This window comes from Gigantopelta aegis, unplaced genomic scaffold (genome assembly GCF_016097555.1).
Source record: "Gigantopelta aegis isolate Gae_Host unplaced genomic scaffold, Gae_host_genome ctg2563_pilon_pilon, whole genome shotgun sequence".
Classification (NCBI taxonomy): domain Eukaryota; kingdom Metazoa; phylum Mollusca; class Gastropoda; order Neomphalida; family Peltospiridae; genus Gigantopelta; species Gigantopelta aegis.
In genome coordinates, this window is record NW_024532958.1 from 52357 (window position 1) to 70988 (window position 18632).

The window sequence follows — 18632 nt, forward strand, 5'->3', positions numbered from 1 at the left end:
TCCATAATCAACGGGCTGTCTCCAATTCTGACTTCAACTTTGATTGGTCAATGAGCTTCGGCACCTACATTAAACAGTGCCAAGTCTTGATTGGGAGCCGATGACTGATTGGCGCTCTTATCTTCTATTTCTTCTATATATTTTGTTCTTTGTGATCTAGAGTGTAGTTTTGACTGTTTGGACGTCTCACTCAGGTGAAGACTACTAACTAGAGGTCGGCCTCTCCATAGGTCCTTTACTGCGACAGACAGCTTTCAAGTGACCCCTTTTGCCACATTTTCAAACAATCGACATCTTTATAGTACACTGACTGGCAGTATGATTCGATTTACCACACTTGTGACATGTTGTACTTAAAGAAGAGACTTGATTGGTGAGACCACTTGGGACTGTAGCAGCATTCTTTATTGCTAGCGTCTGTTTGTCAACTGACTCGATATTTTGAGCCATTTCCACGGCTTTCATGAATGTCAGTTTATCTTCTTATAGTATTCATTTCTGAGTCGATTCTTTCCGAAGTCCACACACCAAGCGATCTCTTAAGGCATCATCGAGGTATGCCTCAAACTGACAGTGAGTCGATAACCGCTTTAATTCAGCTACATACTCAGCAACACTTTCCCCCTCTTTTTGGGTCCTCTTATGAAACTGAAACCGCTTGGCAATCACTGATAGAGCAGGTTGGTAATGCTTCTTGAGTATTTCCGTTATGTCTTCGAACGTTTTGTCCTTGGGTAAGCTAGGCTGCAACAAGTTCCTGAATAATGCATAGGTACTTTTTCTACGATGGTTAGAAACACGGGAACTCTCTTCTCTTCTGGGACTTTCGTTTGCAGTAAAGAACAGATTAACTCGCTCCACATAAACTGAAAATGACTCTACTGATGGCTCAAACTCTAGCATTTGACCATATGCGGGTTTAAATGCTATCCTCGTCGCGACTGTAATGTCTGTGCTTACTATTGACAAATATTTATTGTGATAATAAACAAGGACACAGACACAAACAAACTCGAGATAATAACACGAGGAACCCACACAACTGAGCATGCTCTAACCATAATAATTTTCATACATAATTATTAGTAAACACAATTAAGATCCACTACAATCATCAGGATGTAGCGAAGTAATATCTGGTTCAACCTTCCAAACCCGGTCATTTGACAACAACAGATCAACAGTCACGAATAAAGGTAGATCGTGTTCCCATAAGGAATCAATAATCCAGATTAGTACGTACAGGTTTAAAATAATAAATGCATATTGACAATGGCAATACGTTTTGAAAAATCTTAGAATTTTACCCATAGTTTGAGAAATGAAGGGTGAGTAAAAGTGTGGTTTTTAAAGACTTTGATCAAGATTTTTTTTAGTCAATGTATTGCCTCTATCTTAACTTTTATAATAATATTTTTTGTTACTGATTCAATTCTGATTTCAGTAATACTTCTGTTTGTAATCGTTCATACAAAATAGTTATATTCATGTTTATCTTTATAGCTACAGTATTATAGTACTTTGACCTATCTGTATGATTAAAACTTTTACAGTTAGAATATCTTCTTACTGTACTGTTTCCTCCCTTCAGAGAATGTTAGCCTTCAATTTTTAACCTTTTGTTCAATTCTGGCCAACGCATGCGCAAAACCAAACTATCAGCGTTTATCAATCAATTTGTATCTACATATTTGTTTATTTAGATTTTGATTTACATTGTTTTATCTTTAATTTTGTTTGTTTAATTTTTATTTTCTACAAATCTCCACGCTTCAACATTCAAGTTAATAAAATTCATATCTCACACTACTTCTAATTGCATGCCAACACCCACGCCACATTCTTTACTGGGGACAACTTGAGTTACATGTAATTGTTCTCTACCTTAGTTTTTCCAATATATTATCATGTTATGTGTATGAAATAGATAGAGTGAAGCAATATGATCAGGTACAAGGAAGATTAAAAAAGAGTAGAATTATGTTTGAAGAATAGCTCAGGAAGAAGCAGCACTAGATAATATGGAAGAAGAAGAGATTGCTATGTTTGCATGTATAATTATTCCGCATTATAAGTTAAATGTTATTTTAGTTGATTCCACTGTTTATTACTGAAAATGGTAGCTCCCAGTCTACAACTGTCATAAGAGAAAATTTGTTTCCCAAACCACTGTTGTAACAGAAAGTGTTTGTTCTCAGACCGAAAATGTAAGATTAAAGACCATCAGTAATCAAACTGATGAAATTGTCACTGTTGAGAAAACCAGTTTACCTTTGAATTGTGATAATTCTTGTTACCAGAGTTTTTGAAGAAAAATCTCAAGTACTACACAGGTGTTATAAGGTGTTGACTATCATTTAGAACTACATGATTGGTGTGTTTTTGAGGCATTATTGAAACTGATTGAACCAGATCTATCAAGATACATGATGCTGGTTGTTGTTTTTTTCTGATGATAAGGCAGAATTTTGGGAATAAAGAGATCGCTCTTCTCTTTAGTGTTCATTCTTCAACAATTTCGCGCACTTTTTCAACATGTTCTGTATATAATGTACATATAGACAAAGGTTTTCATCAAGAGGCCTGACCAGGAAACCTTTTAAAGAATCATGCCAGCACGATTATTTCAAAAATTCTTTAAAAGACGTATAATTATAGTTGACTATACTAAATTTTCATTGAGAGACCTTCTGACTTGCCAGTGAAGTGTCAAGTTTGGAGCAATTATAAGCATTATTTGACTATAAAGTTTTCTTATTGGCATCACACCCTAAGCAAATATATATTTTTATTTCCAAATGTGCTGAGAGAAGAATTTCGGACAAAGAATTTTTGATGTAATAAACTTCTTGCTACCAGGTATTACTATCTCAGATTTATGTAATTTTTACTTACTCACAGAGACATTGTGTTGGCTGATGGAGGGTTCACATGCCAAGATCATGTTAGTATGGCTATAGCAGAGGTGAAAACTCCTTCCTCCCTTTATAAAAGGAAAACAACAATTAGAAAACGTTAAAGTTGACTGGAGCCATGAACTGTCCGTAGTGAGAACCCATGTGGTAAGACTGATTGGCTCATTACAAACAAAAGTACTGTATACTACAAAATGTTATTCCAATTTCATTAATTGTTGAGCAAACTCATCAAGAAGTTTCTATTATAGATAAAATTCTTTCTGTATGTTGTGCGCTCACTAAGTTATCTCATCTATTGTTTGACAGGATTTAATTAACTTTCTAATTATTTTTGTTTCAATGTAATATAAATTAAATACTTTATTATTGTTCTGAGACTTCTTTTGCTGAGATGACTTTGGAAGTTTATGGCAACTAGAACTTCCACTTATCTTTAAATGGCCTTCTAATTCTTAAGCAATCACAAATAAACAATTGTATTGGACACACTTCATGTTCACAAAATGTAATTATTCCATGACTTGGTTGACACCACAATTTCTCATAGTCTTCAGTGTCTTCTGAGGCTTCAGAAGTAGATGAAGATATTGGAACAACTCTGATCCCTTTCTTTTGTATCAGCAGAGATATTTGTAACGTACAGTTTACTTAGACAGCTTAAAGCATTTTTTTCTTGGTCACACGTGTATTAACGTGCACTACGCAACATGGCGGATAGCAACTGTTTCCTATGGTTAAAGATGCACCCCTTCTCAATAATTACTTCCGCGGAACCACTCTATTTAGATATTGTAAATGGCTATATTGAATTTGCAATAATCATGCATTTAACATCTATTTTTGTTGTAGTTTAGATTTTATAGAAATGATGGTTGCCAAAATTGTGTATAATGAAAAAAGATAAGATTACTGACCTGTGAAGTCGCAAGTAAAAGTAGCTATTCTTTTGAATATTAATTTGTCAATTGTCAATCATTCCTTTCTCTAGTAATTGCCCAATGGCATTCCAGTAACACAAACAATGATTTGACAGGAATCAGAACTTTATTGATAACTTTCCAAGTTAAGCCATCCTTCTTCACATTATCATTATGATGCAACATTAACATCTACGACGTACGTTGAATTATTTTGATGGAATACGTATAAAAGATATCAAAGCTCAATAGAATTTCAAGTAAACTTTCTGATGAGTATTTTAGGAGAGGAGTTTTGTAAACTGGAGCATATACTTCTTCCTCACTTGACTCATTTCTAGTAAATGAAAAATATTCCAAGAGAAAAAGTCCTTTTAAAATAACAAACTTTGGCCCTTTTCTTAGCTGCTGGAGTACTATTTTCGTCTAAATCACTGTTACAACTCCAGTTGAAAGCATACATAAGTACATTCCTGTACCAATATAATCAAATATTCTGACTACATCAAAACTAAGCTACTGTCATTCTACAAGAACAAATATGTTGTAGTGCACCAAGATGTAGTGTACTAACCTGTGTAGTGAAGCAGGTACAACCTTAGCTTGTTATTGCACTCTCTGTCAATGCCATGCATATTAATATTTTCCAAGTTAGTCGCAATCTTAAGCCACGATTGTGATGGATTATACACTAATAAAAAGTGTAACAGTCTACGTAAATGTACACTCGTACAATTCACGTAGTTCGCGTACACTTCACGTAGTTATATTTAAATTATAATGCCATGAGTTTTTACTAGTTAGTAGTGAACACGTGGTGTGAAGTAGTGCATTGGAGACATGTACTTGTGAAAAGGCGTGCCGAAAGGACGATGCTGCAACATTAATAATACGAGTCCATTTTCTATACCCGCCATCTTGCGCCATAGGGCAAGAGCATACGCCTTAAGTGCTCAGCCTAGCGGAAGTGCTTTCGTAATACAACGTGACGCACGCAAACATTTATAGCAGGGCTAGGTTGAAAAAACAGAAATGGCTACACAAAAATCAGGTTCGATTAAATATAGTAGTAGCTGTTTATGCGTAAGTGTGTGTGTTATGTTCTGTAGGTTATATTCCTACAAAGAATGCTACCACTCCACACATATAGTGGGTGACTACCTCTACATGTGGGGTGGTAACTCGATGGGTCTCCCTAATTACATGATAATGAAGATAAAAGAAGGATGACTTCTGTTATTGAGTTATTCCATTTACCAACTGGTAGGTGGGAACAACGACCTACCCATGGGAAACCTCCACTGGGTGTCTGGAGCTATGCCTCTACTGTTATTGGTAACAAGATCTACTACTTTGGAGGGCATTGTAACCACGATGAGTGTCGTCATAATAGTCTTAACCTCATTAAGTACAGACTTACTCAGATGGTACAGAAGTCCTCACCTAATTCACATAAGGCCCCCCAATGATGAAGTCTCCTGTGAGATATACATGTTCAGATTAAAGAAGCTGATTATCTACTAATAGTCGGTGGATTTGGGCCAGCTCCTATTTTTCGACAACCTGGTGCTCAATATAATAATTTTTCTACTAATGAGCACCACTACTATGAGTTAGCCACTGGTAAAAGTTTCAATATCAATATACTTTATCCATGACATTTAATTTAATAAATTAATGTCTGCATTCAGGTCATTGGTTAGTACCAATATCACAGGAGAATGCCCCACCCTCCTTGTTATAATTTCACTTTTACATCAATGGCTTTCGACAGAGCTCTTTATTTTGTGGCAATACTCCTGTTGGTCGTGACAGCAGTGTGTACATTGCCACATGTACAAGACGTCAGTGGTGAGTACAGTATGTACTAAGTTGTTGCACTAGCCCATAGCCCTTTGCTAGAAATTGTCCATGTTAAATATTATTGTTGCTTTAGTAACTATAACTGAAACTAAAACCTTTTAGTTTAATCTATTTGACTTTTAGTTAACTAACTATAACTAACTAAATATTTTTCATGTCACAATTAAGTAACTAAAAATTAACTAAAGTTTTGTGGACAACAAGAAAACCAATTAAATCTAACTAGATTTATGCAATAATTAATGGCAAAAACTATAACTAACTGTTATAGTTTTTGATATATATTAACTGTTATAGTTAATACTGACTAAAAACACACATACCTGTACTCAATAAATAACTATCCGAACTCCACAAAAGATAAACCTAGGTATGATGATGATAACTTTGCAAGTGATAAGTTAACTGATAACTAAAGATGGCACTATTCAATGAAACCATATGTAGGGGCATGCATCAGTGAGCATAAGACCACATGTATACTTTTCACCTTGGGTGTATAAAAGGATAAAATAGAAGACAACATAGCTGACAATGATAGTGCTATTACTGCTATACAAGAGAGATTTTACAATAGATGACAACTATCTGATTAGATTTTTTGGGTAGAAAATGATAAGTTATATGCAAGTTTTAGCACATATGGCGTAGGATATTCTCGTTATATATACCCTGCCTTGTCAATACTATTTGAAAGATGTTTTTCCAAAGTTGAGTATGCATCATGTGATAGAAGAACCAATTGGTAGGTACAAACTTAGAGAATGAAATATTTAAGACAAACAATATTTGTTAGTCTAATAATACAAGTAGTAAATTTATCTTTCTCAACTATAACTAACTAAAAACTATTCTTAAAGCAGAGAAAAAAACTAAAATTATTCCACTAGCTAAGTTATAAAAAGCTGAACTAAACAACCCTTTGTGAAATTGTGAATATTATTAATTATATTATAAATATTATTAATTAATATCATGAATATTATTAGTCATTATCTCTGGAATGATGGGCATGTGTTTAGGGATAGTTCAGATAAAATGGTTTTGATAAATTATCAAACATTTATAATATACCAAATTTGAGGTTTCCTAAGTTGCATGGACAATAACCATTATAAAATGTGTAGTGGTCTTCCTAGACATACTCTCAATACAGTGTGCAGATTGGACTAGTCTGGTATGCTACATCCATTCCACGAACAAGGGCCTGCTGACACTCAATAGAAATGTTCATGCAAGACATAGGAACTCCCAGTTCCAAACAGATTCGAGGTCATCATAGTGTCTGCCTTCTATATGTGACCTAGTGCGGAAATGGAATCTTGAAGGTTGTTAAGAAATTTGCATTTTTGTATCTAAGAATAATGTGCACCCAAAGACAGGAATGAAGAAAATACTTTTCAAAAGCATTGTGTTTGCTTCAACCTATTCCTTTCATGGTTTCCATTAATACCAATAATGAGTTTCCACAAAGCCCAAAACTATAGTGTTTACTCAACATATATATAAGGCATATTTGTATAGGTTGAAATATTATCCACGTCTTGCTCTGACTTTAAATATTAGTCAATAAAAACTAGTCTGATTTTGCCGAGCCTTCAGTAGAGAGGTAGAGTGTGGGGTATAGTGTATATAGAACTTGTATTGCAGGAATGCACACACAAAGAACATGAGGGTTAATTACATCAACTGATGTTAGTTGGCCATGCTGTGATTCGCTGTATTGCATACAGAATACCATACAGAATAACAATTTTGGGAATGCAGTGGCAGCAAACATTTACTTTAACAATATTAAAACTCATCAGTGAGGAAAACAGTTGCATGTTATCATTTGCAATTTTTAAAAGTTAATTCTTACTACTTCATTTTGGTGTGAGTAGTAACAAGTGAAATTATTTCATTACTGCATCAAATATCATAACTAACAAAAGAGGGAAACTAGTAATAAACAAACTATTTTCAAAAATAAGTAGAGATGACAATCGCCAAAAATATCATAAAATATCAAGCTCACATAAAATCCTCAGAATTCCTTTACAAAGTAGGTAATACGAAAATAAGGTATGAATAAAAAGATGTCACCTCAACAGTATCATGCACAACAGGTAGTATATGATAGTATTGACCTTATGTTATTGTTTTTCACTTTTAAAATTTTGTAGAAAAATATTGCCTTTGATACGTTTTGGTAACTGTTTCATTAATGATAAAGTTACCAATTGTTTTTAAATATTATTATTAGACAATATCATGCTCAATAAAATAAACTAAATTGAAAATCACATAACTTAAAAATATGAAATATAACATTATCTAGTGCTGGCTGAAGTTAAGGCAATCAGTGAATTGGCCTATGTGCAGATCGAGTCATGCTGCAGTTGCTATCAATAACCTAAATGTGATGATGGTGGGTGGATATGAAATGCCCGACTGCTGGTTGTTAAACAAAGATACATGGAGAAAGGTAAGTTACATACTAATCATCTCTGACACATAGTGCATGAATTAAGGGCTGTCTTCAACACAGATAGTATACAGACCTTATTTCTAAAGTAAAGTGAGTTTTTTGTTGCTATTAGTAGAATTGAAAGCAAAATGTCTGGCGAATATATATTGGTATAATGTTATATTTGGACCAGAGGCACCCTTCAAATTGACTTTCCCAATCAGGCAGTACTGTTTGTAGTTCCTCCTCTAACTTATTTAAAGGTTCTTTGTGAGTAGCTCTTGAGTTTGAGTTTTAAAAAGGAATCCATGTGACTTTCACACACTATGTCTATGGCCTATTAATGCCTACGATTACAGTAATTCACTTGACTACTCAAACTCTTACTTTCAAATATTTCAAGTCAGCTATACCATAATTAACTTTAGTTAACTCTACCAGTTGTAGGAATGTATGTGGTATAAGAATAGTGAATAGTTTTGAATGTCATTATTATAATGTGCACTATATTCCTCCTACAGCTCACTTTACCAAAGTCAGTTGCTGAGAGATCTGGCCACTCTCTGTCAGTATGGAATATGTCATCTGCCACTGTATGGGTAATACAATTTGGAGGATATAAATACCCAGATGGTAGACTTAATGATACTACAGTGATAGAGCTTAGTAAGTGCTGTCACTATTTGTTGTATAATACACACACAATATGATAAATGTGTATACTAATTTTTGTACTACAAACTAGCGTCATAGCTGAATAGTATTGTTACATAGTATATCTCTTCACTGTAGTATAAAGATAACCAGTGGTCTTTAGGAGATGTAATGAAGTCAACTGAAGAATATCAACTTAAGCTGCAACAAAAGAGACCTCAGAGTGTGTTTTTCACACTGTGCAACCTAGGAGATCAAAAGGTCAACCTCTTTACCAATCTCTTTATCTTCCAATCTTCCAATCTTCTTTACCATGTCAACAGTGTCAAGTGAAAGATAAAGAAATCCAACATTTATCACAACAACTTAAAGCTACTAACAAAGAACTACAAGATACAATACAGCAGCAGATAGATGTGACAAGAGCACTTCAAGAGGACCTTCAGATAAAAGAAAGACAGCTACAGCAACTACGTCGAGAGCTTCGAGAGAAGCAACGTTTGATAACAGATGCACAACAAACTCAAGCTTCACTCCAACGTGATCATAAAAATAGGGAAAGGGTATTTCAACAACAGCTACAAGATCTAGAAGAGAGGGAGCGACAACAATTACAGGACAGTCAAGAAAGAGAAAGAATACTACGTCAAGAGCATGATGATATTGAACAAGATCTTCGTCAAGAGTGTAATGACCTTCATTGTGAACGAGACAATATTCAGCAAAGTTATCAGCAGCTCCATCAATCTAATACAAGACTTGAACAAGAAATGTCACTCTTGAACTGCAATTGCAAGAACTTTGCCATTGGGTAGTTAGAAAGGAGGAGATTGAGGTGACTGAGGAGGTCCTTGGGAAAGGAGGTTGGGGAGAAGTCAAGGTGGCTAAATTTCGTGGTCTTAGAGTTGCTGCCAAATGTCTTCATGAAGTCATTTTGTCACCATATAACATATCAGTTTTTACTCGAGAAATGAGATTGCTGCACGAGTCCCGACATCCTAATCTCCTCCAGTTTGTAGGAGCCACTCGAGTGGGTACTCCTATCATCCTTTCGGAACTAATGCCAACAAGCTTGCGTAAAGAAATTGAAAAATCTCTGTTAACACGTCCTCAAATTATCAAGATTGCCCAAGACATATCTGCTGCTCTAAACTACCTTCATCTCTGGCGACCACACCCAATATTACATCGTGATGTTAGTAGTCCGAACGTCCTCCTTGAACCATGTGGTAGTGGAATATGGAAGGGTAAACTCTCCGATTATGGCTCAGCTAATGTGGTTCAAAGTATCTCAGCTAACAGTGTAGTTCCAGGTAACCCCTTCTACTCTGCACCAGAAGCACAGTTTCCTGAACAGCATTCTCCAGCAATGGATGTCTTTAGTTTTGGTGTCCTACTGATGGAAATGATCCTACGTCAACCTCCTACTTCAAAATTAGCAGATAAAATGACTCAATGTAACAGTATCAAGTGGCCAGCTATGAAACGTCTTGTTCAGAGGTGTATCTCCCGTGAGTGTCAAGTTCGTCCATTTATTGCTCAAAGTACTCACTGATCTTGAACATATCTAGTTTAGACCCTAAGTAAGTATTTGTTTTGGTATACTTCTCCTAAAATGACAATTACTTTTATGTAGTAAGTATTTTTTCTATCCTTTGTAGTACTACAGTGTGAAATAAATGTGCTTAGTATCAATGTATTACATAATATATTATGGACATTATGAATACAGTTAATATTATTTATGAATAATCTTTTTTCGTTGTGATCTTTTTCTTTTATAATTATGTCATTACAAGTTATTATTGCTGATGTACTAAATTTACTTATAAAAGTGGAGTCGACTTGTTTCTTATAATGTCAAGATTTCATACCCAGTTTTAATAATAGTAGTATGTAAACAGAGCCAAACATTAATCATCCAAATAAAGATGTAGCCCCATAATAAAACTGTATAATTAACATACTGCTATCACATCTTGTCACACACATAGACACTTTATAACTAGTTAATAATTGCTTCATAACTAGTTAATAACTAGATAATTTGTGGACAATTATGACGTTCACTAATAGTAATTGGGTACAAATCTAAAAATAGAGAGAATTGGAAAAGTATTTATTTAAAGAGGAGCATACTTGATAGACTAATAACATGGATATACATATAATATTGTTAACTATTATACTGTTTACTTCTGTTGTATTAGTATTTGTTCTGTTAATATAATAAGTATGACTGATAGATTTAGTTACATTGGGAGTAGATCAACAGAGACATTATTCAACCACTCAATCCAATTCATTTAACATGAATCAGTAAAGTATGGATTTGTACAGAACTGACACACACTTTGTTATTATTATATAGTATGCCACAATTCACAATCCTTTGTCCAGAACTAGTTGCTCCATCTTGGTTCACCAGACTGTTCGTCATTCTTTAATAATCGGAGTCACAATGGACACAACTGGCTGGGATTGTAAGGCAAAAAACAATTAACTCTCACTAAGTTTCAGTAAAAGTGATATCATTAAGACATCATATAAACTTTTCGTAATTACATATGCTATAGCAAAGCACAAATATACTCATTACATGATATCTTTAATACCAATTTTAATGAGGTTAATAAGGATTGGTTTGGAGGAAAGCTTGTGCATGCTAGAAGTGTAATCTACACTCACGACATAGTTTATTTGGCATTCTTGCTGCAAAAACATAAATCGGGCAAAGTTCTTCCTTTTTTCAAGTAATGTAGTCAACTGATGAACCTGGACCAGTAGTTTAGCTCACAACAACAAAGCGTATTTACTTCTTCAGTGACCTGGCTCCCCCTTGAGATAGTTAACAATGTCTTTGTTAGTTCTCATACAAATGGAAGAATGACAATAACATTTGGAAAACACCACTGTGGCTTAAGGGCAATTACTGCAAGCTCAAATAAAGCAAAAAGGTGCATGAAGCTACAAATAATATACTCCATACTCCACATCAGTTGGCCAAGTATAATCACTGAAAATTTGATTGGTTGATTTTAACCAATATTGTTGCATGTAGCAAACTCATTATGATACAAGAAACATAATTCTGCTTTGATTACTAATGCAAGTATTTACAGTATAGGTATACTCCACAGCAGCCATTGCTTAAGCTTGCTGCAACACTCTGGCAAAAGGGTGATGGTAGTGTCAGCCACCCTGCTTTCCTCCTATATTACCTCTTGATAGTTGTGAGAGGTTTAGAGGAGGTAGTGCGACCACGCATAAATTATATCAAATGTTTACCACATGCTACTTTCTCCAGCTGAATAAAATGCCAATTACATTGACAACAATTGTTATAACAATATTAGTTCGACCACTATAGGTGTCCTGTAGTGTATGTCGCTTCCGTCAGCATTCTCTCTGGCTTCAGTTTCCATCATGGTCGCATCTTAACCTAGGCTCCATCCAGAATGGCCGCCTGTACTTTAATCTATATGATAATGCTTATACAAGTATAATATACATCAGTACCTAGCACACCCATAGCAATTTAATCATACATATTTCCAGGTATTGTTGTTGTAGCTTTTTTTGCTTTCAGTTAGCTGCAGTTAGTTTTGGTCCTTGAACAATGATTTGATATAGAATATAGTTAGCTATTCCAGCTTTATGACAAATACTATTGGAAAGAGAAATTACTTGAAATGAAGGTAATATAAAAACGAATGTATAAGAAAGTATGACAGTAACTAAAATAGTTTATACATCTGTTTTACTTTAGCATAATATTCATCACTTTATCTACATTAATAAAACCTAGTTATAATGGTTCAAACTTTATTAATTTATATGCATCAATTGGCTACCATCTCATTTAGTGACAGTTAATAATAAGTACTTGTAGCAGTAGTGCATGAACGTTGTTTCTGTGTTTCCTGCTTGTAGTTACTTCTGGTATTAAGAATAGTTTTAGTTAAATAAAATGTAACTAGGGACTAAATTTTTAGTTTTAATTATTGCTAACTAAAACCACTAATCCTAGGTAGCTGGTCTTAAGAAAGTACTATGAGATGGTATTAATTGTGCAGTAGTAGATTGACAATTTTTCGAGTTTTTGATGACATTGGCAAGGGAATGGATTACAATGACGAGCTGATATGGTACTAGTAGATGAGAGAGAGTTTTTTATTTCTTTTACAGGAGTGATCAATATAATAACATAAGAATATGTGTAGGGTTATTAATGTTAATGGATGATTTAAATATTTTTGACTGAGGTGATAAACTTATAACAAAAACAGGTGTACTACATATGATTAGTGGCAGTGATTCTTTAATTAAAGATACATACTGTAGGTGTGGTAGTAATTATGAATGATGTTTATTAGAAAAATGGCAAAACAGCAAAAGTGGTGTAATTAGGGTGAAAGGTGTCATTTGTGACTGTGATTCTAAAGATATGTGATATGTGAAGGAGTAACAGCATGTGATTTGAATGTCTTTGTTTCCTTAATCAAAGACATGTTATTTTGACATTATGCAAAAGGTAGAGAGTATTAAAGAGAATATGGATGGCAAAATTATATTGTGTATTGTTTGGAAGAAACGGATGTTGTCTGAAGAAAACCAGTAAGGCAACTTGGAGGACCTATGGAAGCAAAAAATTAGACACTCTAGCAACAATTGATTTAATCTTACCTGTATTTGTGCAGATGAGTTGATAAATGTTTTGTTAGGTTCAGTATATATTCTTCAAGTTGAATTTGCTGATTGTTTAAATTGATGAATATATATATAGGCAGTACAAGTAACCATGTTGACTTACTCCCAGTACATATTCCCTCTTGTACAAAAAGTTAATGGATGTTGTATTCTATTACGAGTTAAATCCTAATAGAAAAAAACAAACATCTGCAGAGATCTAGAGGTTGTCAAGAAGAAGAGTGATAAGTGTTAAAGAAATAAGGAATAGTTATTGCTTTGCTGTCAAAGGATCAATACATTGTAATGATTGTTCAGGTTTCATTCTCTGTTCATTTTGTGGCATTGGTAAGTAATTAACCTCGCTGTGCGTGGGCGCATAGCAAGGGTTACTGTGTCTGTTACCCGGGCAAATGGCTTTTGAACTGTTCTAACTCGGCAAACACTGCACTGGTAGCCACCAAACTATAGTAGACGGTATCAAAACTTCTCTACTTCTTAAAAATACTGCCAAAAGGAGCGTCAAAACGAGTAAAAAGCTTTAAAAGTCTGAAAAACCTTTGAAAAAAGCACAGCTTTCAGTGAAGACTCGAAAATTCAACAAAAACCTCCTGCATAAAGCTTATGACATTTTCTAACTTTTTAAAGTGAGAATTTTGCAAAACACTTCGTTAGAAATTTATGGCAGTTTTTACTAACTTTTGGCAATTATCTTTTGTTGATCGTGAACTAAAAATATTAATACCATAGCTGTCATTGGAGAATGACAATCATCTGCCTGAGTAGCTTAGAGGAGTTACCTTCAAGCTCAGGTATTATATAATTTCTTCAGTTATTCTGTTCGAATTCACACATTTATTGCTAAATTGTCTTACCATATCTCTGTCTATTTAGTTTTGCAGTGTGTACTATTTTGAAGTAAAAATCCTTTAGAGATATAACAGCTTCTTCACACTCTGATGGATCAGTCATGGTATGTTCATGTAAATATAATCATATATATAGTACATAGTATAAAAACTAATTATGAGGTCAAACCCCACCCTTAAAGTTACTAATGTCTTATGATCTTGACATTTGACTTCTTGTCTCTTAAATAATATGAAATTAAGCAGTAATGAATACATTATATATAGTAACAGAGTATTTAGAATGACTTCTCGAGAACTCAGCAATGAGAATATACTCTTACACAAGTCTTAGGATTACCTATAATGTAATTATTGTAGGAAATATAGTTACCAAACACAACTAGTTTATACAGTCACAGCAATTGTCAGTAACATTGTTAGATAGTATATGCTATATTTGAAAGCCATCACAGATGTTACTATTTATATAGCACAGAATAGGACACATTGATAATATTTTTGTCCTTTCAGCAGGTATTTGAAAACTCAAGTAGGTTTTTTGTAAAGTATTTTTTTATTCCTGTATGCCATAAAAGTAAGGGGATGTATGAAATGTTATACAACATTGAAAAGAAATATTGAAGATATTCGTCTTATTTCTCTTTTCATTTATCACTTTGTGTGAAATCAATGCTATGTTATGAGGATATTACTTGATAGATATTATTGTACTATAATTTAATTTGTTTTACAGTAAAAGTTATACTAGTAAATTTACACATTTTATTACCTATATAAGAAGTACATTGTGTGTAATTAGCATTCTTAAGATTGTTCAGTGAATGACAAAAGCACAACTCTATAACTGGCTAGTATCACAGCTCATTTGAGAGTTTAAACTAAACTCATAATAGAAGTTCTACAAACCACGAGCAGTACCATTTGCTGTAAAACCAAAACTAGAGAAGGCATTGGATGCCATGGTAGAAGAAGGAAATTTAGATTTCAGCAAGTAGGGAACACCAATAGTACCAGTAATAAAACCAGATGGCACTGTGAGAGTGGTGCGGTAACTACAAAGTTACCCTCAACCTATGTCTACCTATAGAAGTACAGCAGTACCCGTTGAAGAGTGTTTTCAAGCAATGAATGGTGGAAACAAATTTACCAAAATCGATTTATCTCAAGCTTATAATCAAATAATGTTGGATGATGAGTCTAAAAGTTTAACCACCATAAATACACATAAGGGATTGTACTAATGGCAAGATTGCCATATGGAGTAGCATCCAGTCTCATGCAATCTTCCAGGGATAATGGACAAAATTTTACAAGGACTACTTCAAGTAGTGTGGTACCTGGATGATATACTCATCACAGGAGAAACAGAGGAACAACACTTAGCAAATGTGGAGGAAGTTTTGAGCCGATTAGAAAGTATGGTCTTCGAGCTTGTCATAGCAAATGTCAATTTTTCAAAATTCAGTAGAATATTTAGGCCATGTCATCGGGTATAGAGGGAATTAACCCAGTAGAAAAGATAGTAGAAGCATTTTAGCAGCCAAACCTCCGAAGAATATAGAACAACTACAATCATTTATGGGGATGGTAAATTATTACAGAAAATTTATACCTAATTGTCAACAGTTGCTGCCCCCTTTAACAAATTAAGAAAGAAAGAAGTGAACTCAAAGGGACAAAGAGAGAGGAGAAAGTATTTGAACAGCTCAAGCAACAACTAGCATCAACCAAGGTACTGGTGAAGTTAGATTGTGATGCTTCATCAGTAGGAATTGGAGCAGTGTTGTCACATGTTATAAAAGATGGCACGAAAGGCCAATAGCATACGCTTCAAGTTCATTATCCCAAAGCAGAAAGGAATTATTCTCAAATATAGAGAGAAGTTTTAAGCAAGTTTTGAGAATTAATAAGTTTCACACCTATCTGTATCTAAACAAGTTTACATTGGTCACAGACCACAAACTTTGACCATGCTGTTCAATCCAGACAATACCAGTATTAGCAGTGGCCAGCAAAACCACAAGGAGGACCCAAGAACTCCCCTTTACCCACTCGAACAACCCAGCAAACCATGCAAAGAGTACACCTAGACTTTGGTGGACCTTTCTTAGGTCAGATGTGGTTAATTTTGGTTGATGCGTTTCTAAATGGTCTGAAGTCACACCCATGTCAACCACAACAGCTAAACATACCATAACAAGACCTGAGATTAACATTTGGTTGGCCAGAGAAATATTGTTACAGACAATGGACCACAGTTTGTCTCAAAGGAGTTTTAAAGACTTCACTAGTCAAAATGGTATCAGACATAGCAAGGTAGCACCCTACAATCCCAGATCGAATGGATTAGCGAAAGATTTATGCAGACATTCAAAATGGCAATGAAGAAAATGTCAAGAGGAGGAAATGCTATTACCAAAAGCTAACATACTTTTTATTATGTTATCAGAAAACACCCAATCAACAGTCAAGGGGAAGCACCAGCTATGTTATTGATGAAGAGGATAACAAGGAGTAGATTAGACTTACTGGTTCCAAATTTAAATAAAAAGATTATTGAAAGACAAGAGAAGCAAAAGAAATATTCGACAAAAAGGCCAGGGAAAGACTTTTCAGGAACAAGAAGTTTGGGTAGGAGACTAGTTGAGGGACTAAAAAGTGGGGACCTGGTATTATATTGAAGAAAAACTGGCCCTGTCTTTTATCGTGTGTAAAAGTACGAGAAATGGTTTGGAGGAGACATGCAGAACAATTAAGTCTCGAAATAAGGAAAGTTATCCAGCACAGTTAGCAGTGACCCCACTGAGATTGAATTAATTCCTGCGGACACAGAGAACCAACTACAAATATCGTGCCATAGACCCACGAGGCTTTCAAGACCTCCACAATGTTATTTATTACAAACCAGGAGATTCTGTTATGTATCACAATTAAAGGTGGAGGAGATATTATGTTCAAACTAAATTGGAGTATCATTACATCATTGTTTATTTAGTAAACATGCATCTAATTACAGTACTGTATAAATAGTCTTCAATTTTCTGAATTTTTGTAGTATTATTATCATCTAGCATCTTAACAACAAAATGTATTATTTTTATAACGTAAAGGACATAACAGTGTTTAAGCTCAATTGCAGAAGATTGAGTCAGCACACCTCAGATTTCTATTTCGAACACATTGTCTGGTTATCCAGAAATTAATGGACTCTCCCTATGTATTCAGACTTGGTTTTAACTCTACAACGGTTCACTCCAATATTCTATGAAGCTTTTGAAAGGAAGTACTCAGGTTACTCTGTATAAAAATTACGTTAATAAATCAAAATCATGTTTATAGAAGACACATGCAAGTATCCAGGTGCAAAAATGTTCTGGTGCTTGATGGTAATATGAAAAAATCATTGTGATGTGTGTATGGCAAAGGACACTGGATGCATTCAGTATCCCAACATATCAGGGACATATCAAATCAGGCTGCACATCATCCTCACAATATAAATCTCGATACTGCCAGAAACAAGTCAGTCGAGCATGTATGTCTGTCTTATTGTGCAGATGAGGGTGATCCTGTTGTGGAAATGATACTGGGAAAAAAAAGACAATAGGAGCAGCATATTTTACAAAGTTTTATAAAATGACTGTCTATGTTATTCTTTTTATATAGCATGCATAGTTATAGCAAATAGACTTGTGTTTTTAGACATTGCATGATGCTTGCCAAAGCAGTTATAAGAATATATATATATCAATACACAGGTATTGTGGTTAGGTAAACCAGATAATCAAGTCACCTGGGAGTTAGCGACTCATATATATCCAAATATCATCAAAGAGTTTGAGGAGGGTATTCAACCTGAAGTGGTGACACATACAAATGTGGAATATGTCACCAGAAATGTATTGTCTCTGTCAATAGCAGCAACAACGATCATGGATGTCACACCAAAAAAGCCCAGAATAGAGCGTCCAATCATATACAAACAGTATTGGGTAGGTTCTCATCATTACTATTATAACTATAGCATCACTACTCAATGCAAAAGAGTATATATCATTAGTGATAGTTTATACTAAATTAATGCACTCCCTCCATTACCAAACTGAATATAAATTTCAACAATCTACATGCATACTTATTGTAGAGCATTTAATGCAGAAGATGATAATGAAGCATTATCTTGTAACATTGAGAAGGACAGACATCGTTTGAACTTGAGGACTCTGGTTAGTTATGCACATTTTACACCAATTTAATATTAACACATTAT

General features: G+C 34.4%; 1 protein-coding gene across 1 annotated transcript; it reads left to right on the forward strand.

Annotated features, from left to right (window-relative positions):
* Nucleotides 1-9771: 9771 nt before the first annotated feature.
* On the forward strand, nt 9772-10356 carry LOC121391494 (seven transmembrane domain-containing tyrosine-protein kinase 1-like). Its single transcript, XM_041523109.1, has one exon. It carries the CDS (start codon nt 9772-9774, stop codon nt 10354-10356), a length of 585 nt encoding a protein of 194 aa, XP_041379043.1.
* Nucleotides 10357-18632: the final 8276 nt, after the last annotated feature.

What these genes read in the sequence shown, in the direction of transcription:
- LOC121391494 (XM_041523109.1), top strand. Translation starts at nt 9,772, where the DNA reads ATGAGATTGCTGCACGAGTCCCGACATCCTAATCTCCTCCAGTTTGTA.